The 26,876-nt window shown below is 35.8% G+C and overlaps 6 protein-coding genes, 1 long non-coding RNA gene, 2 other non-coding genes and 1 pseudogene across 12 annotated transcripts; 5 read left to right on the top strand and 5 right to left on the bottom strand.

Moving 5' to 3' along the window:
- Positions 1-498: 498 nt before the first annotated feature.
- Positions 499-2,338, top strand: zig-7 (Zwei Ig domain protein zig-7). The gene is made up of 7 exons (NM_059050.7): positions 499-534; positions 1,395-1,527; positions 1,574-1,646; positions 1,688-1,823; positions 1,873-1,947; positions 2,005-2,109; positions 2,150-2,338. Exons 1-7 carry the CDS (start codon positions 507-509, stop codon positions 2,317-2,319), a joined length of 720 nt encoding a protein of 239 aa, NP_491451.2. The 5' UTR covers positions 499-506; the 3' UTR covers positions 2,320-2,338.
- Position 2,339: 1 nt separating this feature from the next.
- Positions 2,340-2,690, bottom strand: rpl-41.2 (60S ribosomal protein L41). The gene is made up of 2 exons (NM_001316854.4): positions 2,641-2,690; positions 2,340-2,569 (listed from the first exon to the last, which is right to left on the bottom strand). Exons 1-2 carry the CDS (start codon positions 2,650-2,652, stop codon positions 2,513-2,515), a joined length of 69 nt encoding a protein of 22 aa, NP_001303783.1. The 5' UTR covers positions 2,653-2,690; the 3' UTR covers positions 2,340-2,512.
- Positions 2,691-3,389: 699 nt separating this feature from the next.
- rpl-41.1 (60S ribosomal protein L41) lies at positions 3,390-3,792 on the bottom strand. Its single transcript, NM_001383003.2, has 2 exons — positions 3,705-3,792; positions 3,390-3,632 (listed from the first exon to the last, which is right to left on the bottom strand). Exons 1-2 carry the CDS (start codon positions 3,714-3,716, stop codon positions 3,576-3,578), a joined length of 69 nt encoding a protein of 22 aa, NP_001370939.1. The 5' UTR covers positions 3,717-3,792; the 3' UTR covers positions 3,390-3,575.
- An 831-nt stretch (positions 3,793-4,623) lies between these two features.
- Positions 4,624-19,163, top strand: M04F3.5 (IMD domain-containing protein). 2 transcript variants are annotated; one of them, NM_001330926.5, is made up of 5 exons: positions 4,624-4,676; positions 15,265-15,467; positions 16,081-17,111; positions 17,585-18,059; positions 18,674-19,163. In NM_001330926.5, the coding sequence occupies exons 1-5, from the start codon at positions 4,669-4,671 to the stop codon at positions 18,922-18,924; spliced, it is 1,968 nt and encodes a 655-aa protein (NP_001317862.1). In that variant the 5' UTR covers positions 4,624-4,668; the 3' UTR covers positions 18,925-19,163. The 2 variants fall into 2 exon arrangements, with proteins under 2 accessions (NP_001317862.1, NP_491448.2); NM_059047.8 differs by lacking the exon at positions 4,624-4,676.
- Positions 12,659-12,752, top strand: F54D7.9. The gene has a single exon (NR_050088.1). It is a non-coding gene; the product is annotated as an Unclassified non-coding RNA F54D7.9 (non-coding RNA).
- F54D7.8 lies at positions 13,945-14,092 on the bottom strand. Its single transcript, NR_050087.1, has one exon. It is a non-coding gene; the product is annotated as an Unclassified non-coding RNA F54D7.8 (non-coding RNA).
- A 748-nt stretch (positions 19,164-19,911) lies between the features above and the next one.
- M04F3.4 (EF-hand domain-containing protein) lies at positions 19,912-21,635 on the top strand. Of its 2 annotated transcripts, NM_001262787.3 has the most exons (6): positions 19,912-20,013; positions 20,607-20,748; positions 20,797-20,905; positions 20,975-21,104; positions 21,301-21,378; positions 21,493-21,634. In NM_001262787.3, exons 1-6 carry the CDS (start codon positions 19,958-19,960, stop codon positions 21,494-21,496), a joined length of 519 nt encoding a protein of 172 aa, NP_001249716.1. In that variant the 5' UTR covers positions 19,912-19,957; the 3' UTR covers positions 21,497-21,634. The 2 variants fall into 2 exon arrangements, with proteins under 2 accessions (NP_001249716.1, NP_001370420.1); NM_001383000.2 differs by having other exon boundaries at positions 19,927-20,013; positions 21,301-21,635.
- rpa-2 (Replication protein A C-terminal domain-containing protein) lies at positions 21,624-22,690 on the bottom strand. The gene is made up of 3 exons (NM_059045.8): positions 22,595-22,690; positions 22,226-22,547; positions 21,624-22,176 (listed from the first exon to the last, which is right to left on the bottom strand). Exons 1-3 carry the CDS (start codon positions 22,676-22,678, stop codon positions 21,716-21,718), a joined length of 867 nt encoding a protein of 288 aa, NP_491446.1. The 5' UTR covers positions 22,679-22,690; the 3' UTR covers positions 21,624-21,715.
- Positions 22,691-23,918: 1,228 nt separating this feature from the next.
- On the top strand, positions 23,919-24,651 carry M04F3.7. Its single transcript, NR_155258.1, has 2 exons — positions 23,919-23,988; positions 24,494-24,651. It is a non-coding gene; the product is annotated as a long non-coding RNA M04F3.7 (long non-coding RNA).
- Positions 24,652-25,324: 673 nt separating this feature from the next.
- M04F3.2 lies at positions 25,325-26,849 on the bottom strand (annotated as a pseudogene). The gene is made up of 4 exons: positions 26,784-26,849; positions 26,613-26,699; positions 25,715-26,126; positions 25,325-25,668 (listed from the first exon to the last, which is right to left on the bottom strand). Coding segments are annotated over exons 1-4 (909 nt in total).
- Between the last annotated feature and the right edge of the window lie 27 nt (positions 26,850-26,876).

Genomic DNA, 26,876 nt, shown 5'->3' with positions numbered 1-26,876 from the left:
TGGTTTTTCTATCAATCACCCAGAAGCTGTACGATATCTGATTAGAAGTTTAGAGAAATATGTTTTCAGGAAAACAGATGAGAAATTGCACGTAGTCACCCGTAAATCGACACAGCCGCTACAGTAGTCATTTAAAGGATTACTGTAGCTTTCGCTATATTTTCCAGGTCAATTATGTTACACATTCTCTTTTCTGGGTTACTTTGATTTTAGGTGCACCCGTTCTGTCAAATGCTTGGATACATTCTCGAAGTAGATGTTCAGCCATCCGAATCACAAGACCCCATATGACGTCACACTAGATCACACGATTACCTTTAAAAAAAGAAAGGTCAGTTAAGTGTATGCTTTGGATTCTCTTCACTGCTCTTCCGATATTACACAACTGTTCGATTCTTTGAGGAAGTGTGATAAGATGAGAGAATTAAGATGACGAGAGAGCAAAGACGCCTGAAAGAATTGGATTGGTTTTAGTCGGACACCCAATATCTTTCTTCACTGAAGATATGAAACTGATAAATTGCATTTCAATTGGTGAGTCATTTTTTTTCGATTAATATTTTTAATTTCCAAATCGTACGCCCGTACTCACTGTTTGAAGAATTTAGGTACTATTCAACTATTGCTACATGAAAATATTTTTAAAAAATTTTTACAAGTTTTATACTTTAATTATGTTTTATTCTTAATTTTTTTAGTCTTCAATTATGTACAGCTTTGATTTTGCAGTAATACTCGGAATTTTTGAGAAAAAAGATACAAATCTTTCGAAAATCTGGTTTTAAAAAACTGTGTGGAATTTTTATGCAAAATCCCCGAAGAAAGTTATTTTAAGATTCAACAATGATTTTTTTTTTTGGAAAAATTGTTTTAAAAACACTTTCTTTTTTTGAAAAATTAATTTCTCTTTTATGTTTCAGATGTTGAATAATCTTTTCATAACGAATCCTTTTCCTCTTTGTGTATCGTAATTTCACTTAATTTTGACATGACACCTTAAAGGCGCACGAATTTATTCAGATGGGTCTCGGCGCGAAAAAAATTGTGGTAGTCTGTTTTGAGAGATGCACTTTGATAACTGTTACTAATTTTTAACAGTAGAAGAAAATGAGAAAATTCGCCAAAAACTAAGTGATTTCATTGGAAAAACAAGTAAGCAGCCGCAAAAATAAAAAAATAAAAATTAAAATTAAAAAAAGACTACCATAAACTTTTCGCGTGTCGAGACCCATCAATAAATTTGTGCGCCTTTAAGATGGAATGTCAAAATTTAGTGAAATTACGGTATGTCGAACTTCGAGATCTCAAATAAAAAGCAAACTATAATTTTTGAGCCATTGGAAAATAATTACCAAATCAGGATTTTTCATAATTCCGAAAACGTAGTTTTTCAGCTCTTCTTTGCACATTAGTAGACTTTTCCTCTGCGGAAATCACAGTCATCAGTAATTTGGCTGTCGTTGGAAGTCCAGAATCACATGTTGGTACACCTAATAAGACACTTTATGCCAATATTCAGAATTTATGGTACTGTGTTAAATATGTATTGGAATACCACGATATTTATATTCAGGTGTGGTGCGCAGAATCTTGGTGAGCACATTGATGTAGAATATGGGGAGTTCACAAGGCTTTCTGATGGAAAAGTAGGGACCTGATTGAATTCCATTCTTATAATCTTTTTCAGGTCTTCAAGGGTACTGTAAACCAGGGAAAAGTATATCTGGAAATCGGTAAAGCATCTGTAAAAGTAGCAGGACGATATCGTTGTGAAGTTCGAACACTTGACAAGGAAATTCACAGTGGGAATTTGATTATCTACAGTAAGTTACAACTTTCTGACTCTCAAAGACATTTTTATTTTCAATTCAGTGCCTCCTGTTCTCGACTTTCCAGCAGCTGTACGAGTTTCTGAAGTGTTGAATGCAAGGCCTCCACATGTGATTGGTATGCGAAAGCTTTCTTTCGTGAACATTCTTTCATGGATGAGAATTCATATTACAGGTGCGGAACGAAGAGGGTTACACGGCGAGCGAATGGTTCTGGAATGTCCGGTTCTAGCCAACCCAGAACCAATGGTGAGATGGGAGAAGAACGGAGAACCACTAGGTAGGAACTGCCTGAATTCTATTGTTATCTTGTGATTCAGGAAACTCTGACAGCATTGAATACGACGGAAACAACTTGATACTGAACTCGCTAACTGAAGACCACATTGGAAAGTACCGATGCATCGGAGACAACTCATTCCCGCTCTTCGTAGATGGACCAGCTATACCGCATCAAATTTACTTTGATCAGGATATTAAAGTATTGTGAAATAAAGATTTAGTTCTATATAATGAGCATTTATTAAATTTTTGAAAACAAAAATTTGAACGAACGTTCATTGTAACAGATGGAGTAGGTAACAAGGAGACGAGCAATCCCGATGACGATCGTTGAAGAGACGGTGAAGCCGAGATCGCAGATTGACAGCAAAATTGAACGTCTTGGAGATGAAGCAGCTTGTCTACTTCTTTGCGGCTCTCCTCTTGCGCTTCAGACGACGCATACGCTTCTTACGCCACTGAAAAATGAAATTATTAGATGAAGTCACTAAATTTTGCTTCAGGTTAGAAGTTTTGAATTTTTATTTACCTTCTCTCTCATGTTTGACCTGCTTCGAGACGGGAATCCGTGAACGAAGCCTGAAAATAATACATTAAGTAAAAGAAAGTGGAGGATACAGTTGAAAAAGCGAAGAGAAAACGAAATCAGTTTGAAAATATTGAGAAAATATATTCAGATTGATTGCAAAAAGATTACATTTCAAGGAAAAACCAAAATAAAACAACGGCAAACGAGAAAATAAAACTCATCGATTCGCGTAGCGTTGGTTGAAGTGAAAATTTTTTAGGAACAACGGCGAATTTCGTTCATGTCCTGCGGCGGGTCTCGCCACGAAAACGCGACCGGCGCGCGATTTGAACCGAGTTTCCCCCTTTCTTGCGGGCAGCGGTTTCTCTGCGTCTCTCGCTTTTCTGTGATCTCTCGAAAGCACTGAATCTCTTACAATTTATCGATTTTGTGCCCTGAACGCGTTCGAACGTAAAATGCTCACATTTTCACTTAAATTTCAGGATATTTGTGATTATTTTTTGCTATTAAAAAATTGGGTCAATTTTCTGGAAGTCTCGAGACACTTTTCTTAATTTTCGTCAGATAATTCTGTGAAAATATTAATTTATTAGACCAGGAGAGTTCTAAATAAAACAGCTTCGAATGCGAGCCCAAAGAAGATAATCCAACAAATGACAATGAAAGTTCGACTGACGATTTACCTTAACCAGAATCTTGGACGCACGAGTTCCCATAGTTTTTCTTTCAGGCTTTGTAACAAAGTACTATTATTTGGACAAACAATTATTTATTGGATTTAAAAAAGAAAATTGCAATAACTTTTGTAGGATGATTATTTCACGATGAGAAGCACAAGAAGACGAGTAATCCAGTTGACAATTGTGGAGAAGACGGTGAAGTCGAGATCACAGATCGGCAGCATAATTTGACGTCTTGGAGATGAAGCAGCTTGTCTACTTCTTTGCGGCTCTCCTCTTGCGCTTCAGGCGACGCATACGCTTCTTACGCCACTGAAATAAAATAATGTAGTACACAAATCTTATTAATATTAAATTATAAACATTTCTGAACGTAGTACCTACCTTCTCTCTCATGTTTGACGATCTCCGCGACGGGTGTCCGTGAACGAAGACTGAAAAAGTTGTTTTAACGATTAATATGATATGAGCACACAACAAGAGAAATAAAGCGGTTGCAGTATTCATTGAAGGAACCATTAGAGTTAGAGAAACGGTCTGAAAATGAAGAGAAAGGCCACATCGAAGACAAAACAAATCTCGTTGCAAAGAGCGGAGAGACTGGTGCATCAGGTGGCGGGGAAAGTGTTCTCATAGCTGTGTGATGGGTCTTGCAACGAAAATGCGACCTTTGCGAGCGAAATTCAAAAAACTTTTTTTGCAGCATGAGTAAATATTGATTAATCAGAATTTTCTAGTTGATAAACATCTTAGTCTGCTGTAACATTTCCTGGAATCTAAATGCGTATTCGTTCGAAATAAAACCAGTTAAAAATGTTCAAAAAAGTAACATAAACCTGCAGAAATTACAAAAAGGAAGAAACAAAGCATAGAGCTGGATATTTATAGGAAAATTTAAATGAAATTCCAGTTTTTCAGCTAAAATAATAATTGGAAAGATAAAATAAATGAATTAGTAAAAAGCATTCTTCTAGGGAACTTTTGAAAATAAAATATATTTTAAAAGGGGCGGAGTTATGACAACGCGCTCTATTGATACGTGAGTGGAGACGGAGAGAAAGTGAGCGGAAGCATTGAAGTTTTAAATTTAAATTTGACTGGGAAATTGTGTTTCGTTTCATTTAATCGATGTATTTTCATTTTAACTCATTTTCCTTTCCTTAAATAGACAGAAAACTAACTCCGAGGTGATTTGTTGGCCAATTTATCCGGGTTTCTTTCACAAATCTTCTTTTCTTGCTTTTTCGTTCGATAAAACGCGTTTTAACACGGATTTTTTGTAATTTCAAAGTTGATTATTCAGATATTCAAATTGCGAACAACTAACAAGGCATCGGAGGATTCTACAATGGAGCTGTGAGTTTTTTATACTGAAATTTTAAAAAATCGCATAATCCGAGGTTTAGCCCCCGGTTTCCCTCAATTAAATGTTTAAGCTAAAGTACGATAAGCCTTCAATTCAATAAGTCATAGAAATAATCGTCTTATAATGAATAATTTATGCACACCTCCAGTAGGTGCTCCCCCATCTGCCCAACCAATTTGTTACGTGAGCCGGTGGATGGTTACCCAAAGCTCAATTAATGCTTCTTTCCGTACACAACACACATAGTGCATGTTTATTCGTATTTGATGACATAGAGAAAGAGTCAGTCTATTTCTGTCAATATGTATGTATTCCATCTAATTACCCTCTATTCATCCAATCCGTCAGTTCGTTCGAAATCGCACTCGTTCATCAGATGACCTCCACCGACTGTCATTGTGTGTCTGTTAGCCGTGGCGCCTGGCGGTATAATCCGACCATTAGCCGGCTAAAATCAAAATCTTCGTTGCTGCTACGTTTATAATTCATACATATACATATATAAATTCAAATCGCAAGGATCGGCCGCCCTCTCCCGCTGCGTTCCGTGTTCTTCCGTCCATTTTCAATTAATCTTACGCAATCTGTCTTCGCAAAGACTTTTTGAGGTTGATTGAATATTTTATTTATCAAATATATTTTCTTGTGTTCGTCACGAGATCAATTCTTGACCGGCGAATCGATTTTCACATAAAAAGATGATGAAAAGTGTTCCGGCTTATCATTCATGGAGAATTGCAAGAAAATATTTTAATTTAATTTATTAATTATAAAATATATAACTTTTTTTCAAGAAATTCGTTCGAGGACTATTTTATAGTAAGCTAATTTCAGTAAAAATCTGAAATTTTTCCAACTTTTCCGCGTCAGAGCAGTTGGAATTCAACCTTCAATTGCCATCCTTTATTGTATATTTTGGTCGTTTGTCTCAAATTATTTCGAGTTAGTCTAGGCAAAAATGAAATCTAGAAAACCGAAATTTAAGAGTATATTTTTAGAAACAATGTGTCAATTTCCGATATTATCTCAATTCCTAACCAATTTTCTAGATATAATCTGCCATTCGCCAATTTTAAATTGTCCATAAAACCTAATAATACCAACGATTTTTTTGAAGAAAAAAGTTGGATCAACCGATTCACAGGCGCCTGACGTAGTTGTAGTAGACGCACTCGTTGATATATAGCCGTATATCTATCCGTTGCTTCTCCTTCCACCCAATACTCCTGAATGGATCAATCGGTTTGTGTGTGTGCGGATGTGAGTGAGTGTGTTCGATCATTGAAAACGAATAGTACATATTAAACTACTTTTTGTTGCATCCTGGCGCGTGGAAGAAGAGACCACCGCCTTTCACCGGCATACCCGTCGTCGCTCCGCTTTTTGTACACTTTTAATTGAAATTTTTTTATTGCATTACGAATTGGGCAATACTCGTCATATTTATTGCACATAATTTTTCCCGTGTTAGGGCGATATGTTGTGATTCGTGGTTAACTGCGCCTTTAAAGTGTACTGTGGCTTCAAACTTTCGTTGCTACAAATTTTTCATGGATTTTTCATAGTTGTTCTTTAAAAATAGATTTATTCATTAAAGACACTAAAACAAAACAGTTATTAAACATTTAGAAAAATTACAAATCGTTTTTTTTTCGTGTCAAAACCGGTTGCAGTAGTATTTTTGGCGCAAATTTTCTTTTTTTTGTAATACCAAATCAATAAAATATAATTGTTACTAATATTGCTAAAAATATTTAATTTTGGAACTGATTTAAAAAACACACCTTCAAGGATCAAAAACAAAATAAATAGCAACTGCTAGGTTCTAAAGTTGCCGCCTAGCCTATATGACCCATCCTAGCCTCATTATAATTTTTATGTCCTAGGATGCTCCTCCTTGTCTTTTTGAGACCGAACAGCTGTTTCCTGTTGGCCTACATGTAATTATGCCCATTTTTTGGCACCAACCAGCTATATTCCCGCATTGGAGAAATTCTTCAGAAAATCTTTCAACTAAATTACAGCCCTTGTTCTTCACACAGTTGACCCTCTTCTTCTTTATTCTCGGATGGACTTCTCAGTGTTTCGACCTTCTTTTTCTTCCCGACAGCTGTTATTTTACCTCGCGCACCCCGTATGACAGCTGCAGAAAATAGGTGGTGGTGTCCAGAAGGATATGAAGGGGCATTTGGAAAAGAAAAAGAAGAAGACATTGTCCCTCATCTTCTCCTTGTTTCTTGAATCTTAAAAGTTTCGAGTGGCCGTTGTTTATATTAGCAGCCGCGAAACCCATTAGTAGCCAACTATCCTTCGCCGCTGCCGACCCCTCTTCTTGCTCCTCATCTCGCTTTTTTCTTCACTTTGCAACATTTATCTCATTTTGATTTGTTTTTCTTCTCCTCGCTTTTTTTCAGTTTACTGCAGTAGAGTAAAATTTTACGTAAAAGGGGTTTTACCCAAAATGGCCAAAAACTAACAAATTTTGTAATCCGAAAAAAATTCTCAAAAAAGGGTATGTTCGTTCAAAGTTTTTGGAAAAAGGCCAATTTTGAGTAGGGTTGCACAAATCGGCGTCCGGTCGTCCGATTTTGACACCACCGGACGCACTGCGTCCGAACCGGACGCATGTGCGTCCGGTTCGGACGACCGGACGTCCGGTTGTACAGCCCTAATTTTGAGGTTAAATATCAGAATTTGCCAATTTGTCAGTAGCGGCTGGGACTCAATTCGGGGGTGGCAAACGATTTTTTTTCCGGCAAATCGGCGAATTGCCAGAATTTAAAATTTCCGGAAAATCGGCAAATTGCCGGTATTGACTATTTCCGGCACATTGCCGAATTTGCCGGAAAAACGGCAATTTCCGAAAATTATCGGCAACATTGTACGCATCCTACATCTATTTTGAAAAGTTAATTCTGTGAAAATATCTAAAGAAAACGAACAAAAAATTTCAAAAAATGCACAGTTTTCAGTGTTTCCGCCATAAAAAAATCCCTCTAAAAATTTCCGGCAAATTGATATTCGGCAAATTGGCGGAATTTAAATTTTCTTGCAAATTGCCGGAATTCAACATTTCCGCCAAATCGGCAAGCAATTTGCCGATTTGCCGAACGGCAATTGCAGCCCATTTCTGGTCGCATTACGAAATACGGTAGTTTTAAGCTATTTTGGGTCTCTCCACTTTTAATGAAGTATTAGTGAAAATGTTGATATTTTGTTTGATCTTCTACCAGTTTTCAATTTAAAAAGCCTCTGCCTTTTCACTACCTTCACCAATCGTTTCTTTTCTATACCTGAAATTGGTCTACAAGACAAATATGTATTGACAGGTGAATAGATGCAGAACGGGTGTGGGTTGACCCCTTTTCTCTGCATTCTCGACTTCATTTTTGTTCTGTAGCAGTTGTTCACCACAAAAATAGCGAACTCTTTCTTCTTTATTCGAAAATTCAATTTTTCCTTTTCCTTTGCCTCTTTTTCTGTGCTCATAAACTTTTCGAGGAGAATTCCCATAAATGATTATGCTTCGTGTGCTCAGCTGTCCCCATTCTTTCCGTTTAGCAAAGTTCACTTCAAACTTTCATTGTTTTATTTCAATGTGCTTGAAGTGCCTCCACTACCCCAAATATGATTAAACCTCAGCTCTAAAGAGCAACACCGTTTAGTCATAGCTCAAATTGTAGGGTTTTCGAGTCGAAAAAGGAGCTCTCTTCTGCTCTTGTTCTCAAATTTCGTAGTTTTTTGTTTGTTACCTTCACAAGCTTTTTTTAGATTACATTTTTTGGCAGGGAATTTGTTTTAAACTATGGAAAATAGTGTGAAATTAAGAATTGAAAATTTCTGTTTTGTTTTTCGAAATTTCAAGCTCAAAATTGCAAAAATTTGAAAAAAAAAACGGCTGAATTAATTATTTTTTGGTTGGTTTTTATATTATCTTTTTAATTCAATTTCATATTAATTTTGAAATGTAAAATTTTAAAACTTATCTTTCGATGTGAAAATCAGGGGTGGGCGGCAAATGATTTTTTTCCGGCAAATCGGTAAATTGCCGGAATTGAAAATTTCCGGCAAATTGTGGTTTTGCACTTTTTTTTTTGAAATTTCAGAATGTCAATTTTGATCGGCAAAATTGTGCTCATTCTATGAATGTTCCTACATCTATTTTGAAAAATAAGCAAATTCTATGAAAATATCTAAAGAAAACGGGAAAAAAGTTTCAAATAGGCCCAGTTTCAAGTATTTCCGTCTTATTAAAAATCTCAAATTGATGTTCGGCAAACCGGCAAGTTGACAATTTGCCGAAAAACAAAATTTCCGGCAAATTGCGGGAATAAAATATTTCCGGCAAACGTGCAAGTTGCCGATTTGCCGAATGCGACAAAGTTTTTTCAAAATTTTAATTAAAAACTAAATTTTTTGGGGAAAAATTGACAAAAAAGAAAAAATTTCCCGCGGCAATTCGAAAATAATTTTGTCGTTCCTTTAATTTTTTTTACAATTTTGTACTTAAAAGTTCGTAAAAACGAGAAATTTTTACACTTTTTGATAGTTAGATTCTATTATTTCAGACTATTTTCAATCATTAAAAATATTCTCAAAACGACTCTCCACTCCATCTTTGTGCATTAATTCAGAGCTCTACTTAAAATGTTTATATAAATAACAACATATGTTATACAAGAAATGTGTAACATTTGTGAAAAGTCGTTACTTTTCTCGCCATTCTTCTTCTTATTCTTCTCCTCCCGCTTGAAGATCATATATTCTCGGTGCAATAACCTTGAATTTGTTGTGGTTTCGGTGTCAATCTCATTCTGGGTTTTGCGTCCGATTTTATTCGAACCGGAAACATACCCTTTCCTATACACTACTTCATAATAGTATACATATGCTGATCTGTTTTATTTTTTATTTTTTTCATATTTCTTTGCTTCATCTCACTTCTATTCAGCTTCATGCCTCCAATTCATTGGAGAATCTCACGATGATTTGGAAGTCTGTCATCACTTGAGCACAACACTTGAGATGGCTCAAAATGAAAAGATTGACGGAGGTGGTTCAGGATCCCCACCAGTTTTGAATCCGATTTTTTTCCGAAAATGAAAACCAAAAAACACAGAAAAAGTGAAAAACTGGAAGTTTTGTAATTTTAAAGTGTGATTTCGAAAAATATTAATATCCTGATCAGGGCTGGGACCAAAAAATTGAAATTTTCGAAAAACCATAAAAAATCCAAGAAACAAAAAAAAACGAAATTCGTTTTTTTTTAGCTTAAGATAAAAAATCATTCAAAACCATTAAAACCCATCAAAAACAACATTTTACTACATATTTGTAAAATATGATTTTGTCCCGAAAACCGAAAAATCAATTTTTCGTCAAAATATCAAAGTACCAAAAAAGTCCCAGCCCTGATCCTGATCAAAATTGCACTATTTTTATAATTCCGAATAGTTTTTTTTTTCAGAAAAAAAAAATTATGAATTTTCTTAGGATATCAGAATTTTTTCGAAAAAAGCGACAATGAATTTTTTCGCGAAAATCACGAAAAAACCCAAAAATCCTACAATTTTCTCATTGGTTTCTGATTAAAACGTTCCGTTTTCACAACTCCTGTCTGCCCTTTTCATTCAATCTCTCCCGTTGTTCTTGGTAACAGAAAACACCGAAAACAATCAAGAAAACAGAAGAAAATGGCATGTTTTCAGTTTCCATTCGAATTTCCGTTCGCTCTCGAACACATATACACATTTGTATAAGTATCATATATCTATGTCTCCCACTTTGGTGGTCTCGAAAACTTTTGCCTTCAATGGTGATTCAATTTCTTATTCTATCCCTTTGCCTTCTTCTCATCAAAAAGTTATGATTTCTGTGTGAAACGACGAAAAGGGCAGTCTGACTTATTTTTCTTCCATAATAGTTCAACGAGGTTCTGATAGTGAGGCTTGAACAAAAATTTCTCTACTGATTTTTTAGATTTTTTAAATCATAAAAATTACGCTGAAAACACATGATTTTAATGAATCACTCCTCTGAAAATGTGAGGAAAAAAATACTATAAAATAGATTTGAAACCCTCAAATTCTAGAATCTTCTGATACTCGTTCTAATATTGAATGGTTTTATTCTATAGACATGAGAGTAGATCGATTCAACGTGGTGTCAGGCTGTCCCATCACGGTTTGATCTACAAAAATACGATCATTTGTTGCCCAAAAAATGTGACGTCAGCATGTACTTAATCATGCGAAATCTATTGAGAACTCTGCGGGTCAACTCCCGAATTTTTTGTAGATCTAAGTAGATCAAACCGAAATGGGACACTCTGACACCACGTGTGATTCCAGTGCTTGAATTGTTTTTTGTCAAAACTAGAGATGAAAAAACAAATCTATTGCACTTGGGGCTCTCATGAGATAAGCCCAAATATGTCTATATATATGCCCTCGAGCTGGAGTCCAGAAAAGAGATGGGACAAGTTTTTTCCGTCAAGTTGTGCTTCTCATCTTCATTCTTTTTCCTTTTTTTTCTCGCTAACTGACCACCCGATTGTTTTGTTCTTTTACTGCTTCTCAGCGTGTTTCCTTGTCAAATTTGTCGCCATTTTCCAGTGTCGCCTCTGCGGTGGCCGTTCTACTTGAACACAACAAGAAATGGCTTCATGTCCCTCGAGAAGCCGAAGAAGTAGTCGTTTTTAGCTTTTTCCCCTCCTCCTCCTCATCTCGACGTCTTCGTGTGTCCACTTTCTCGGACCTCGTCCTCTTTGCTACTCCACCGGTCGTTTTTTTCCGCGCTTTCTAGTAATAGAAAATGAGTTCAGCGATGTGTGTGTAATAGTAGGACTGAAAGAGACGAAGGAAGTGAGGTGACGGCGGCTACTCGAAATTTTTAATCCATTCCTTTGACATTTTTTGCTCCCATCTACTATTTTTCTTGCAACACGATGCGTTTTGTTTTGACTAATCCCCGCCTATGACTCTTTGTTTCAATTTAAAGATTTCTGAGATTTTTTGTCCGAAAAAGTTTTTCTCTGATGGTTCTAGGGTATTTGAAATTTTAAGGTCTGAAATTTTCCCTAACAACAATATAGCGAACCAGGGGTGGCCGGCAAATCGGCGAATTGTAAGAATTAAAAATTTCAGAAAAACGGCAAATTGTCGGAGTTGAAAACTTCCGGCAAAATGCCGATTTGCCGAATTTTCCGGAAAAACGGCAATTTGTGGTTTTGTACATTTTTTTTTTGGAAATTCCCGAATACCAATATTAATCGGCAAAACTACATATATTTTGAAAAGTAAGCAACTTCAATGAAAATATCTAGAAAACAGGAAAAAATTTCAAAAGGGCACAGTTTTAAGTGTTTCCGTCTTATAAATAATTCCTCTAAAAAATTCCGGCAAATTGATGTTCGACAAATCAGTAATTTGTCGAAAATCGAAATTTCCGGCAAAAATCGGCAAATTGCCGGAAATTAAAAATTCTTTTAAAAAAAAGTTTTATCATATTTTTTACTGATCTGTTTTCGAATAACAGAACATTCTATAATACCATTCTACACATCGTAACCTCTACCAATTTCTCCCTTTCACTGTGCCATTTTGCCTCCAAATAACCAGAATGAATTGAAACGGGATACCGTAATATGCACTCTCTGTGTTCTTTAACGAAAGTTCATTTGCTCAAAGAGGTATGATGATGTTGATGACCCCGTGACCCACCCGCATTGTTCACAGTATTCCACTTTTTTCCGCTCTTGCGCGCGCGCGCGGAGCATTGCCACCTTCGAATATCGGGTTCTCGCCTACTTGTTTGTACTGCTCATTCTTCTATCGAATACTCTTCCTGTGCACACTGTGCTTGTTGTGCATGAGCGTGAAGATAGGGGGAATGACTTGTGTCGAACTCGTGGATTTCTCTTCCGCCATCTTTTTCTTTCCGCGTATGCCAAGCCCTGCAGGGCAGAAGATGGGTACTATCCTTTATTTATATTACATTTTGTACATATCTTCTCAACGGGACTGAGGCCACCTCTGCCTATGCAAACAAAAATGGTTCTGGATGATGATCAACCCAATATTTTTTTTGCGCTCTTTCTCTTTTTGCAAATGTAACACGTACAGTTCTCTCAAAAAATATACATATTCCGTTTTCCTTTTGGAATTTTGTAAATCTTAAAGAAGGAGTATCGTCAATGGGAAAATTGTTTTAAAATGTAGTTTTCGTGCTCAAACTTACGAATATTACAAAACAAAAACGGGAAAAATCCGTTTAGATTCAGCATTTTAAGTCGAAAAAATCTTTAAACATTAACTAGAGAAATCCTAGGCCACGACGATCTTTCGAATTTTTATAGCTCAGTCGGTAGTGGTGGCCGCTAGCAGTCTGGAGGTCACGAGTTCAAGTCCGGCCTCACCCCCGAGGTTCACCCAGCCTCTATTGGGAAGTGGAGCAATCCACGACTGGGTTATCGGCCACAGTCCCCGGCTAGGACGTGGCTTAAATTACAGCCCAGAGGGATCACCACCAGGCAGTGTACCTGAATCCCAGATCCGCAGTGCATAGCACTTGAAGAACGGATCGTCCTTTAATCTTTTTTAATCCAGTTTTCTTGAACTTTTTGAGTAAGAAAAACGAATTAAAGTTCGAAAAAATTACATTTAAATCAATATTTTGTTTACGAATATGGCCTAGAAGTTGCGCGGTGGCCTAGGATTCGTTTGCGCTCGAAATTCAAATTCAGCCACTTTCAGACACTTTCGTCGATTTCAACGGCTAAATGCGGAATGTTAACGGATTTTTTCCGTTTTTCTTTTGCAATAATTGGAAGTTTGAGTACAAATACTACATTTTAAAACAATTTCCCCATTGACGATACTCCTTCTTAAGTAATTTTTACAAAAAATCGATTATTTCACCTAAAGCTGTAATAACCTTTTTAAAAATAAATCCAAGTTTTTCCTCGAGGAGTACACGAACTGCGTAAATCGACACATGGCCGTGCTATACTTTCATTTTAAAAATGACTCGGTATTTAAAAAATGGCTTACTGCAGTTGTTTACCAGCTTCTTACAAATTAATCTGCAGTTATTTTTAGATTTTTTTCTTGGAACTTTTTAAGGTATTTTTTAAGTTAAGGTTATTCCTCATTACTTTGATGAAAATTATTGAAACATTTTTTAAATTTTAAATTATAACGTTCTAAATCTTTGTCTCCAAAAGCACTGTACCACTCTCCTAAACGACTAATAAAACGATTATTTACTCGTAGAATTAGTTAGAGTCCGTCTCCCTGTCTCTCACTCTTTTTCTGTTTTCACGATCAGCTTACCAAAGTATTAGCAGTTCTTTTTGGTCGGCCCCTCCTTGCTTCACCACGGAGGTTTTGTTTATCATTTTTTGTGTCGTTCAATTCTGTGCTGTACAGCTAGCCAGTGACGATGGTATGATGGTGAGGAAGATGCGGCTTTCTTTTTGATTTTTTTACTGCATAGAAGTTCATGTTACTGCATATGCAAAGGTTGCGGCCTAGTTTTTATGACTCGTTTTTTTTGCGCAATACACAATAAACGAGAAATTTTTAATGTCATTTCTCGGAGCCACTTGGCAATGTGACAATACTGTAGGTAGCATATAACCCAGGCGAGAAATTTATTTTTATTTTAAAAAAACCGTACCCGGTCTCGACACGACAATTTTTATCGAATGCGAAAAGGTGTGCACCTTTAAAGATTACTGTAGTTTCAAGTTTGGTTTGCCGAATTTTCAAAGTTTTTGATTTAAAAAAAAGTATTCTTTTTTTAAATGTTGATTAGCAAATAATTTAAAACATGAATATTATACGTTATCGCTTTAAGAAAATGCACTATAGTGAATTTTTGTTTCAAACATACCCTGGTAGACAATTTTTTTAAATTTGGAATTCCATTTTAAAATACTGTAGCTGATCTAAAAGTTTTATTGTGTTTTTGTATTTATTGTCGAATTGTTCGGCACTGCATAAACATGAACATAAAGTAGCTGAAATCAAAAATAACATATATACTTTCTCTAAACGATTTTCTGATTTTTTTTTCTATTTTCCTAGTTCAACAAGTTCTTCTTCAGTTGCCGTTACATCGTTGAAAAACCAATTTACTAATTTTTGTTTCACTCGTTTTTTTCCATTTTCTCTAGCTCCCACGGGACATTGAATCTCATCAAGTATCCGTCCGACTTTCTATGTTTTTTATTCCTTATCCTCGTTTCGTTGTCCTTACGCCGTGGCTCCAGGCTCCGCGGCTCGTTCTCGGCTCGTCACATTTACATAATCCGAATGTCTCGGATACTCGTCAAATTGCACACTATCATGCACATTTTCCGCCGCCCGGCATCCCTTTTGTGTGGTGCATTTGACTTTTATCGTCGTGTCTCATCACACAAACTTTGGCAGAAGATGCTCACGCCGAGCTCACACACGTTGGCTTTGTTGTCTATTTTTTTCGCAACAAGTTCTTACTTCTCAAATTATTATAGAATCGAAAATGTTTTTTTTTCTTTGCTCTCAACCTCTAAACCTATAATTTTTTAAATTTCAGGATGGACCCGGACGCGGAGTTCAATCTTCTAACAACACTATATCAGAGTGTTGTGCATGACATGAAACACACGTATCCTGGATGGGATGCTCTCAGTCAGAAGGCCCAAAAGCTAGGGACACAGCTCAGAGCAACTGCACAATGCCTATCCACGTTCACGGAGGCTATGCAGGGAGTGTGTGATAATGCAAATAACCTTAAAGGTATTTTTGCTTATTTTGTCTAGAAAAAAAATAATTTGAAAATCCAAAATAAATTCGTGTAATCTCGCTTCTAACCTAAAAAATTAATGTTTTTTTTTGTCCGAAAAAATTTTTTAAAAAACCCAAAAACAAACATTTGTAATTTTTTTTTAACAAAAAAATTAGTATTTTTTTTTTTTTTTTGTTCCGAAAAATCAACAAAAAATCCGTAATTTTTTTTAAAATAAAAACGGCCAGCCTTGTTTCGGATAATTTTGGATTAAAAAAAATATAGCATAAATTGAGAATCGGGAAAAATTAGAAGAAATGTACGGAAAAGGGAGAGAAAACTATAAATTTATCAGAAGTATGTGGGTTTTGATGTGAAAATGAGAAATTACTTCAAAATGTTGAAAAAATGATTGAAAATTCATGGAAATTCGATTTTTTTTCTTTCGGAAAAAAAAACATTTTTGGTTTTCCGATTTCGAAAAAAAATTAGAAAAACCTCCAATTTTCAAACAAATTTTGATTTTTTTTAAAATATAATTTTTGCAAATTTTCTATACAATCGAAAAAATTTCCAACGATACTCTTGCTCCAATCAATTAAAAATAAAAAGTTTAAATTACAGGAGCTTCACGAGATGTCGGTGCCTGTGTGACAAGAGTATGCATCAAACAAAGAGCGATCGAAAATCGAATGAGATCATGGGCAGATGCTCTGTGTGAGGAACTTGCAATCAGTCTGCAACAACGTGGAAACTACTGGAAATCCCGATGTCACGATATGGATAAAACGGCGGCGAAACACGTGAAAAAAGTGCGATCCCGGAAGCAACGGCCAGATGTGACGGCTATGAACGAGCAACGCGAGATTTGTACGAAAGTACTGACCGAGCAACGGACACAATTCTCATTCTTCATAGGAACACTGATGCCAGTATTAAATGCTCAAATGAATATGCTTGATGAGGGTGCACATTTGAGACAAGTTGTTGATAATTTGGATAGTACTGTAAAACACGTGGATACAGAGCAACTCGTATCTTCGATAGTATCAGATATAGCTCAAGGACCCGACTCGGCATGGAAGCAATGTCTAGCACAGGCAGGGAATAAGTGGAGATCCAGTGAAGATGGTTACTCTTGTATGGGATCTATCAGAGATCTGTCTACACGTGCTACTACACCGGCGAGCAATTTCTCATCGGAAGATGGGATGCATACTCTAACTGGAAATGGACTTGGAGGAACTACTCGATCAATTTCCACATCTTGCACGAGAAATCTGCCTTTGATTACTGGAAATGGAAATATGGAATCTTCTGCGAGTTCAGTGATCTCTTCATCGACAAGATACTCGAAACCACCTCTTCAACGGAGGAATAGTGAAAAAAGTATTGGTCACTACTCAATGTCATCTCCAAATACTGATGGATCATCGACTTATCTGAATCTGATGGGTAACGGTGCGGGGAATTCTTCATCGAATACTATCACTGAAATGTCTCAGTATCAACAACAACATCATCAACCAGTGATTCGAGCTGTCAGCAATGGAACACATTCGAATGCACCGCCCGCTTATCAGCAATATATCAATCAGAGACAACAGAATGGTGGAAGTATACCTAGACCACAGAATCTTGCATTTGAGCCATTTGTCAGTTTTTTAACGGATTTTTTTTTGTAAAGTCTAGTATTTTAATGTTCAAATTGAAAATGTGGTAAAGGTGGAGTAATTTCGCTTTCGGGCTTTAGGTTTAAATGATACGTATAATTACAGTAGAAAACGACCAAATGCAACAAAATTTGAAGAATGTAAAAAAAAAATTTTTTACGATTTTTTTCAATTAAAAAGCTTATTATTTTTGAATATAATTCTTTTCCAGCTATATATTTGATTTGAATTTTTTTCCAAAATAAATTGAAAAATTATGAATAAAAAAATGAAGTAGAATCAATTAATATAGCGAAAGTGCCTAAACCAAGTAATTAATTTGCGCTGGAAGTCAAAAATAATTAGCTCTTTTTTTTAATTAAAAAAAAAAGAATTTTTTATAGAATTTGGCTTTAAAATAGCCCAAGAAAAACTCTCAAAAAACAAAACTTAAAATTTTAATTTTTAATTTTCAGAATCCAACAACAAGTATCGGTGCAACACCTACCGTATACCATCCTGCGACTCCTGCAACCACTTCATCCGGCGGTCAACCAGAAACATCCCCGGGAAGCTCTGCCACGTCTGCAAGCGCTTTCTTGATCTCTGAAGCATGTCGAGATATTGATCAACTGGGAAGTGATCTGGAGAACTATTGTAGTGTTCAAGATCCTACGAGATACTTTATTCATGAATCATCTCCATCGTCGGGTCAAAAGAATGGAACACCGCCAGCAGCAACGAACACAATGATAGCAGCAATGATTCAACGAAGAGCGTCACATGCAGGAGATTATCAGCAACAACAAACAATGTCAGATCCTGGAAAACGGGCTTCTGTTTCTACGTTGGGAAGCTCTAATATGAGTAATTATGGAGTTTTATCACATCAGCCACCACTTCCACAATCTGCAAATTCGATGCAAAATCAACAAGTTCGCATGAGAACTAGTGCGTTTTCAGTTTTTTAAATTCATTTGATAATTTTGAATTGAAAAAAACCGCTATAATTTGAAAAAACAAAAAATGTGATTTTTCAATGGAAGAAATTCAAACAAAGAGATTTTTTACTTTCCAAAATTTATAAATTTTTTCTCAATTTTTTCGGTATTTCCAAATGAAAAAAAATTTAACTTAAATCTGAATCCGTATTTAAAAAAAAGTTAAAATCAATGATGACTCCAAAAAATTGAAAAAAACCAAACTTTCGATTTTTTGAAAATCTAAAAATTTGAGAAAATTGTACGGAAAAGACGAGAAAAAACGGGATATTGAAAATATGCTGATTTTAATTTTTTAAAGAATAAATTTCTTCAAAAAAAAAACTGGAAATTATTAAACAAAATTTTTAAAAAGCCGAAACATCTTTTTCTTATCAAATTCAACATTTTTTATGAATCTATATTTCTTATATGTATTTCCAAAAAATAATTCAAAAAAAATTTTATTTTTATTTTTTGATTTCTCGAAAAACTAAAAAAAATTATTTTTTTTAGTTTTTCGATTTTCATAAAAATTCCTAAATCTACACCATCAATTTCCAGTCAGAATTAAAAAATTTTCAGCATCCGCATCTCGACCACCACCACCAGCCCGCCGTACATCCCAAATCACTGCAGCCACCCCGACCGCTCCTTCAGTTGCCGAGCAACGAATGAATGGATCAACTATGGGAAGCCGTCAATCTCTGGATTCGGCTGGACTTTACGATCCAGCACATCCACAACAATTCTATCAAATGTCATCTTTCAATCGATCGAATAATGTGAATGGTCAAGCTTCAGCGACTGCAGCAGCAGCAAAATTTCGAATTTAAATAGATTTTAAATTTATTTAGTTTTTTTTTTCTTATTTTATTCGGAGTCTTTTGAATTGCAAAAATACTATGTTTGATACCAAAACGGGCATTTTCTATCTCTTTTTTCTATGTTTATTTTATTCCTTTTCCTTTTAAAATGTAGAATAACATTCGTACTGTATATAAAAAGCATGTTCTCCCTCAATTTGGGATCCCAATTGTTCTTTCTGACGAAAAAGATAAACGATTTTTGTTTTTTTTAATGCGTTATTCATCCAAAATATGTTTTATTTTTCAGAAAGTTTATTTGGACAGGCAAATAATTATTCCAAACATTTTGAAAAGTCGAAAAAAGAGAAAAGTTTATTTTAGGAAAAAAATTACTATATTTTTTGCATTTTTTTACCACAAAACTACGGTACCAGGTCTCGACACGACAAGTTTTGGTAAACATAAATGGGACTGCGCCTTTAAAGATTACTGTAGGTTGAAAACTTCGTTGCTGTGGTATTTTCATTTATTTTTATCTAAAGCTTGTGTGTTATGTTTTTATTATGTTATGCTGAATTTTTTAGTAAATAAATATATTTTTAATTAAATTAAAATTTTAGCGAAAAACTGTGTGCACCTTTAAAGAGGACTGTAATTTCAAACTGGAATTGTTTCGATTTTTCATAGTTTTTTCATGATCAGAGTTATATTCCAGCCCCTTTGAGATTCTCCAACTAGAAATATTCGATGTTTTTCAAAATATTACGAAAACTTCCTAACTATTTTCGTACATCTCAACTGTTAACATTCACTTTTTCATCACCTTATTTCACAATATTCATCATTTTCCCATCCCCCTGAAGAGAGTGAATGACTCACCACGGATAATGTGACGTCACTACTCAACAGTGTTTCTGGGCTCCGCCCACATCGATGCATCATCACCGCACACATTTTGTTGTTGTCTCACCGTCTGCGTCTCTTTTGAGTACTTCACATTCTTCTCTCATTTCATTTTATTTTTATTTTACCAATTCACACAGATTTTATCCATTTTTAGATGGCTTTTCAACAACCTAACTTGCAACAAATCTTCTCTTCTGTCGACAAGGATCGGTATGTTTTTATTAATAGTTTTAATAGTTAAATTGATATAACAATTTTAAAATTGGAGTAAATAAAATCAATAAATATGTTTCTCGTTGAAAATTTATTGTCAAAATTATGAATAAAAAAACAAAAAAAAATTTCGCTGTACCCGGTCTCGACACGACAAATTTCTGTTTTTGGAAAAATGTGTGTCCCTTTAAAGAGCACTGTAGTTTCAAACTTTTATTGCTGCGGAATTTTTATCGATTTTTCATAATTTTTTGATACAAAATATATTTATGTTTAAAAAAAATGAAACGCTCAAATTTGTATAAAATCACGAGAAAAAATATGAAAAATCGATGAACTTTGAAGCTATAGTACTCTTCAAAGGCGCGTATCTTTTAACAAAAACCAGAACTTGTCGTTTCGAGACTGGTTACCGTATTTTATGCGCAGAATATAATTTTTGTATTTTTTCAAGAGCCAAGAATCGCAAAAACAAACATTTATAAATTTAAAATTTTTATTTATATTTTTTTATTTAATATTTAATATTTAAAATTTTATTTATTATTTACATAATATTTAAAAATTAAACAAAATTTCCCAGTTTTCAGATCAGGGCAAATCAGTTCCGATGAGCTTCAAACTGCTCTCTCCAACGGAACATGGAACCCATTCAATCCGGAAACTTGCCGTTTAATGATCGGAATGTTCGACTCGAATGGAGACGGCGCAATCAATTTTCAAGAATTCCAGGTTTGAAAAAATATAAACCAGAATTTGTGAAAATAATCATATTTTCAGGCTCTGTGGAGATATATCAACGACTGGACAAACTGTTTCCGTGGTTTTGATACCGATGGTTCGGGAAATATTGATAAGAGTGAGCTGACCAATGCTCTCACACAATTTGGTTAGTTTTTAATCATAGAAAAGCGATAAGAAAATCGGAAACTCGATGACTGATCATATATTTCTTCAGGATACCGTCTCTCTCCACAATTCTACAACATCCTTATGCACAAATTCGACAGATCCCACAGTAATCGAATCAATTTCGACGATTTTATCCAACTTTGCGTCGTTCTTCAGACCCTCACTGCTGCCTTCAGGTTAGAAATCAGGGCTAAAATTGATTTAGAAATTTAGAGAAAAGCTCTTTTAAAAAATTCAAAATTTTTCAACAAAATTAAATATTACTTTAAAAATATTTTTAGATGGAACTAACTATTTTCTATGTTTCTATAGTAATTTTTGACCAAAAAATTTGGAGTATCATACTTTACAATCTGATTACTTAATTTTCAGAGACGTCGACACGGACCGCGATGGAGTCATCACCGTCGGCTACGAGCAGTTCCTGACAATGGTCTTTTCATTGAAAATGTGATTTTAAGAGTATTTAGAGAACCAACCACAATCCATTTTCGACCTAACACCTAGCACTTCTACTAGCTTCCATTCGAAAAAAAGTTAAATTCAATTTCGTTTTGTTTTCAGGTAGCTCGAAGTGTGTTCAATCGTCTGGGTTAATAATGTGATTTGCCGTTCCTCATGCTCTCTTTCCTCCTCGGATTCTTCGCATCATTAGCGTCTAATTAATTATGTTCAAATTTACTAATAAACGCTTTTAAAGTATGAATCATTCATAGTTTCGAGTATCAAAAGTGAATTTCCCAGTGGGATGAAAGAAGGATAATGAAAATAATGTTACAATCAGCAGTTAAATAGCGGAAACAGTTTCCTCGTCGACAGTGGTGTAGACCAATCCGTTCTCGACCATCTCACCGACGCACTTACGAACAATAGAAATGTTCGTTTCTTGAATTTGCTCAGCTATCCACGAAACATGTCGACCTTCGTCACGAGAACCCTCTGGCACAGCCATCAAGACGGCGGTAATGCGCTCTCTGAGCACATCTCCTTGGTTCGCTCCCGTCATCACTTTTTGCGGTTGAGCATACAATCTCTCCTTGGTGTCCGATCCTTGCGAGCTTTGATGCGATGTTTGTGACATTCTGCTCTTCGGTGGTGCCAGCATTCCTTGGAAGCCATCCGAGTCGACCGACTTCAGTTTCTCGCTCACGTTCTTTTGGAAGAACAGACGTGCAGCTTCTGCCTCGAGCTCGAAGATCGTGAAATCCTTGTCGTCTTCAACTGGAGTGATGTTGAACAGCATAATGGCTGAAATTATTTGAATTAAGATATATAATTGAAGGAAATATAAACTTACTATTGTTTCCATCGAATCCCTTGAGCTTTCCGATGGCTCGAACACGAGTTCCCTCGACAATTGAAGAATGATCGAATGTCGAACCCTCATTGTCATACTTGAGCGTACGATATTCCATCTCCGTGTTGTTTGGATCACAGAGGTCGTACGTGTACGTTGTCCCATCCTGACTGATATCCTTCACAATACCGACGGTCAACACCGTTGCGAATCGGAAAGTCCCGACGACATACTTGTCATCCTGCGCAGAAAAGTGCTCGATCAGATTGGAAATCGTGACCGGCACTGGGAGCCTCTCGCCGAGAGTTGTAGCCTTCGAGTCCTGTAAAAAATATTTATTTGAAAGTATGATTTATCTCTTATTCTTACAGGCTTTCTGTCGGTCATAAACGACGACTCTCCAGCGGCCCATCCGTTTCCTGCGTTCTCGTGCTCGACAGTCTCGTTCCACATGGTTAGTAGTTTCTGGAAAGATGAAAATAGATTAGAAATGCGAGAAAAATGAAGGAAAGAAAGGGAAGGTGAATAATTAGCGTTTATCAACAGATTCCAGAGAGACAAGATGTGTTACATATTTTAGAAACACTGAAACATAAATTTTAACTTTTTAACAGAAAAATTTAGTAAAAAACTGATATGATGTCGAAAATGGAGCTAAAATTATGCAATACTTAGTTTGAACGGCCAATTTCGCGCGTTTCTATAGAGCGCGCTTACTTCACTAGGTTTCAAAACAAAATATTCCGCGAACACAGGGAAAACCATTAAAAAGAAAAATAAATCATAAAGAATTATTTACTCAGGAATTCAGTGTACATGTATTTTTGGATAATGTGAAAAATCTGAAAGTGAAGGCCAGAAAATTTATATGAATCTAACACTAAAGCACTGGCAAGATGAAAATATAAGCGCAGGAAGTCTTAATATCACAAAAAGACAAGCAACGATAAAGTGAATGAACTAAATTTTATGAAAAAAGAAGAAAAATGAGAGTGACAGCTCACTTTTATAGTCCTTGCGTAGGAGAATCACGTGTATTCAGCTCGACCCACGGCCCGGCGGGGGGTACATGGACGAGGATTCTCTACCGTATTCCAATTTGGCTGACTGCGTGCTCAACGTTGAATACTCAGTGTAAACTTTCGTACACCGTTGCGTACTGCACAGCGCGCATTTTAATTGACGACATTTCGCGAAAATTAACAGAAGATTTTTTTCGGAATTATAGAGCTAAAATTGAAAAAACTATCAGATTTTCATCGAATTTGTGAAGAATCGTAAGTATGAAGATTTGTTCTTCACGATATTCAAGGAAAATCGATATTTGGTTTTTCACAGACAAATTCTATCGCATTTCACTCGACGAGACCCGAAGAACTCGGGGGATGTCCAACTGGGGGGATTCCCAACTCGGGGGATTGGCCACGCCCACAGAACCGTGCCTTACAATACGCCCATTTCTGCAACCTCCGCACGGTTTTGAATGATGATTTTCTTCATTGTTTTTTGGGGGAGAAAAATCAATTTCGACTCTAAAAACTTCAATTTGAATTGTTTTTCTTCGTTTTTTCAGCCATTTTCGCAAAAAAAAGTATTTTTCAACCGTGACTTGTTAATTCGCCCTCCTTAATTCGTGTATTCCTTTTGTTAATCTCTTTCCCTCTCATATTTTATTAATTTTTTTAATTTCTAGACTTCGTCGAATCGAGGGACCATCAAAATTGCACGGATGAAACAAGGATGTGCTTCTCCAGTCCACCTACGTGAGTATTATATTCTCAAATTGTAGAAAGTAGGAAAAAAAATTGATTTAAGAACAAAAATTGAAATAGTTTAACAAAAAATTAATGAAATATCTTCGGATCGAACATAGATGGACTTATACAGGCATTGAAATCGTTGAAACAGCTATAATTTGCTGTCACTGCTCTTTTGAAGTCGGAATTTCTGTATAGTGGCGGGCGATCAGTTCTTCTTCGCAATAACCATGTTCTTTTCGATTGTACGTCTCTGTGAACGTTAAAACTCCAAACCGTAGACTTCTCAATTGAATTGTGTAGAATTTTGTAATTGGTATGGTGGAAAAGACGCTAGAAATTTGATTTTTGTTCACTTTTCCGTATCCATTAAGAGAAAAGTGTACCTGTAGCATTCATTTAAGCCAAAGGCCTCTAAAAACTAAGCGAATCTGATAATAGACGAGATAAAATCTTTTTTCATTTATATATCAGCGATGTCATTATGAAAGTTCTAATTTAAATTTTTCAGATCCGCCCGAGCTGCTCATCCTCCAAATTCTTCCGTTTTCATGACAAATTATTGTTTTTTTTGTTGAAATTATGTAATTCATTAAATGTAATATTATCCTTATCTGTAAATAATTATCATGATCAATAAAATATCGCTCTTAATGTTCAATGAATAGCTTGCAAACCAATTTGTACAATTATTTCATTGAACAATTTCCGCCGGCTCTGAAAAACATTTCATGGCAATTTTTCAGGTTATCTTATTCGAATTTTTTAAATAGAACTCGTTCTACGTTCTTTACTTCGTCTCCTCTCGTGTAAATTGTTCTTTCCTTGCAAATAATCGATTTTTACGCGTCCCCTTTCCGTGTAAATTGTTGTTTCACTGCGAAAAATCGATTTTTTAAAAATATTTTTCTTTTATTCCGCGAAAACGACTCAAAAACCGAAAAAAACAATTCAAATTGAACTTTTTAGAGTCGAAATTGATTTTTCTCCCCCAAAAAACGATGAAAAAAATCATCATTCAAAACCGTGCGGAGGTTGCAGAAATGGGCGTATTGTAAGGCACGGTTCTGTGGGCGTGGCCAATCCCCCGAGTTGGGAATCCCCCAGTTGGACATCCCCCGAGTTCTTCGGGTCTCCACTCGACGGCAGTTGCTGATGAGCTTTTTTGATCGACGTTAGGGCGATAGAAGTTTGTTGATAAAATGAATGAATAATATAGAGAGCCGTGCCGCCAAACCGCAAGTGTCACAATTTACGTGCAAATGTGATATTTTAACGCAAAACGCAATAATTATTAAGTCCCAAATTTTTCCTGCGATTTTCTGCTAAATTCCTAGTTCTGAATTCGGGTTAAACAGTCTGATATATTCATGATTATAACAATAACAAAAACGAACATAATAATAAAAATGGAGAACGCAGAAAACCAATAAATTGCAAAACAACAACTGATATTAGAATTGACGACGACCACGGAAACCGCCTCAATCTCCACCTTGCCCACCACGGAAGCCACCACCTCCGTCACGTCCTCTGAATCCTCCTCGGTCGTCACTTCTACGGAAGCCACCACGAGCTTCTCTTCTTCCTCTGAATCCACCTCGGAAAACACCACGACTATCCTCATATCTTGGACGCTTCGAGGCTTCAGTTGTTCCCCATTCCTCGTTGGCACGCTTCAGATTTCTGAAAATATATCAAATTAGAAGCATTAAATTATTGAAATCTGTACCTCTCCCGATTCATCACAATCTCTCTATCCTTCTCCGTCTGATTTTCAACTTCTTCAACTTGTCCAGTAGTAGCACCTTGCTTACGAGTAGCATTCTCTCGAATTTCCTTCACCTCTGTCTCCTCAGCATCCTGTTGCCCCTTGACAATCGTACGTCTTCGAATAACCCGTTTTTCGCTTTCCTACACACGGTGCTTCTTTAAGTGCTTCTTCTTGTCCATATAAACTCTCAGTCTTAACAGTTCGTCTAGAGTCTTCGTAGTATGCTATAGAGAACTTCTCCCTCATCGATTCCTTCTTCAATTTCGACGAGTTCCAGGGTCACTCGGGGTTCGATGGAGCCAATGTCGGGATGGTTTCGGTTATTTGAAGCGATCTCCTCAGTAGAATGTGGTGTGAACCGGCGTGTCATCTGGAAATCATTAAAAATTAGGAGCGAATATTTCGAAAAAAAAAAATTTTCCCAAAAATGTGTCGATTTTCCACTGAAATCGAACAAATAAATATGAGATACGCGAGCTTGAGTCGCAATTCTTACTAATTCAGAACAAGCATGTTTTTCTTTATATTTGAGTGCAGTTTCAAAAAAAATAAGCGTCAAATTTTTGAGAAAACAATTTTTTGTTCAAAAATGATCGAAAAAGTGTTGATTTTTCGCTAAAATCGAAAAAATAAATATGAAATACGCGAGCTTGGGTCTCAAATGTTACTTTTTCTGGTTAATCATGCTTTTCTTCATATTTGAGTGCAGTTTCAAAAAAATTAAGCGTCAAATTTTTCAGAAAACAATTTTTTTGTTCAAAAATGATCGAAAATGTGTTGAGTTTTCGCTAAAATCGAAAAAATAAATATGAAATACGCGAGCTTGAGTCTCAAATCTTTCTAATTCCGAACAAACATGTTTTTCTCCATATATTATCGAACAAACATGTTTTTCTCCATACCGAATGCAGACATGCATTCGCTACGACGGCACTTGCTGGACCTGGAAAACTAGACTGAAGTAATGCTCTTATATTGGAGAGGTGGGAACCAGAAGATCCTTACAATATTTAGTAAAACAACTCACTTTTAGACGTTTTCCGCCGTTTCGCGGCTCACGCGGTCGATTTTTGCGGCGATTTAAGTCCTTTTACTGAAAATATTATTTTAAATTCAATTA

This window comes from Caenorhabditis elegans, chromosome I, assembly GCF_000002985.6.
Source record: "Caenorhabditis elegans chromosome I".
Lineage (NCBI taxonomy): Eukaryota > Metazoa > Nematoda > Chromadorea > Rhabditida > Rhabditidae > Caenorhabditis > Caenorhabditis elegans.
Note: the sequence above shows the minus strand (reverse complement) of the source record. Positions and strands in the feature narration are given on the sequence as shown.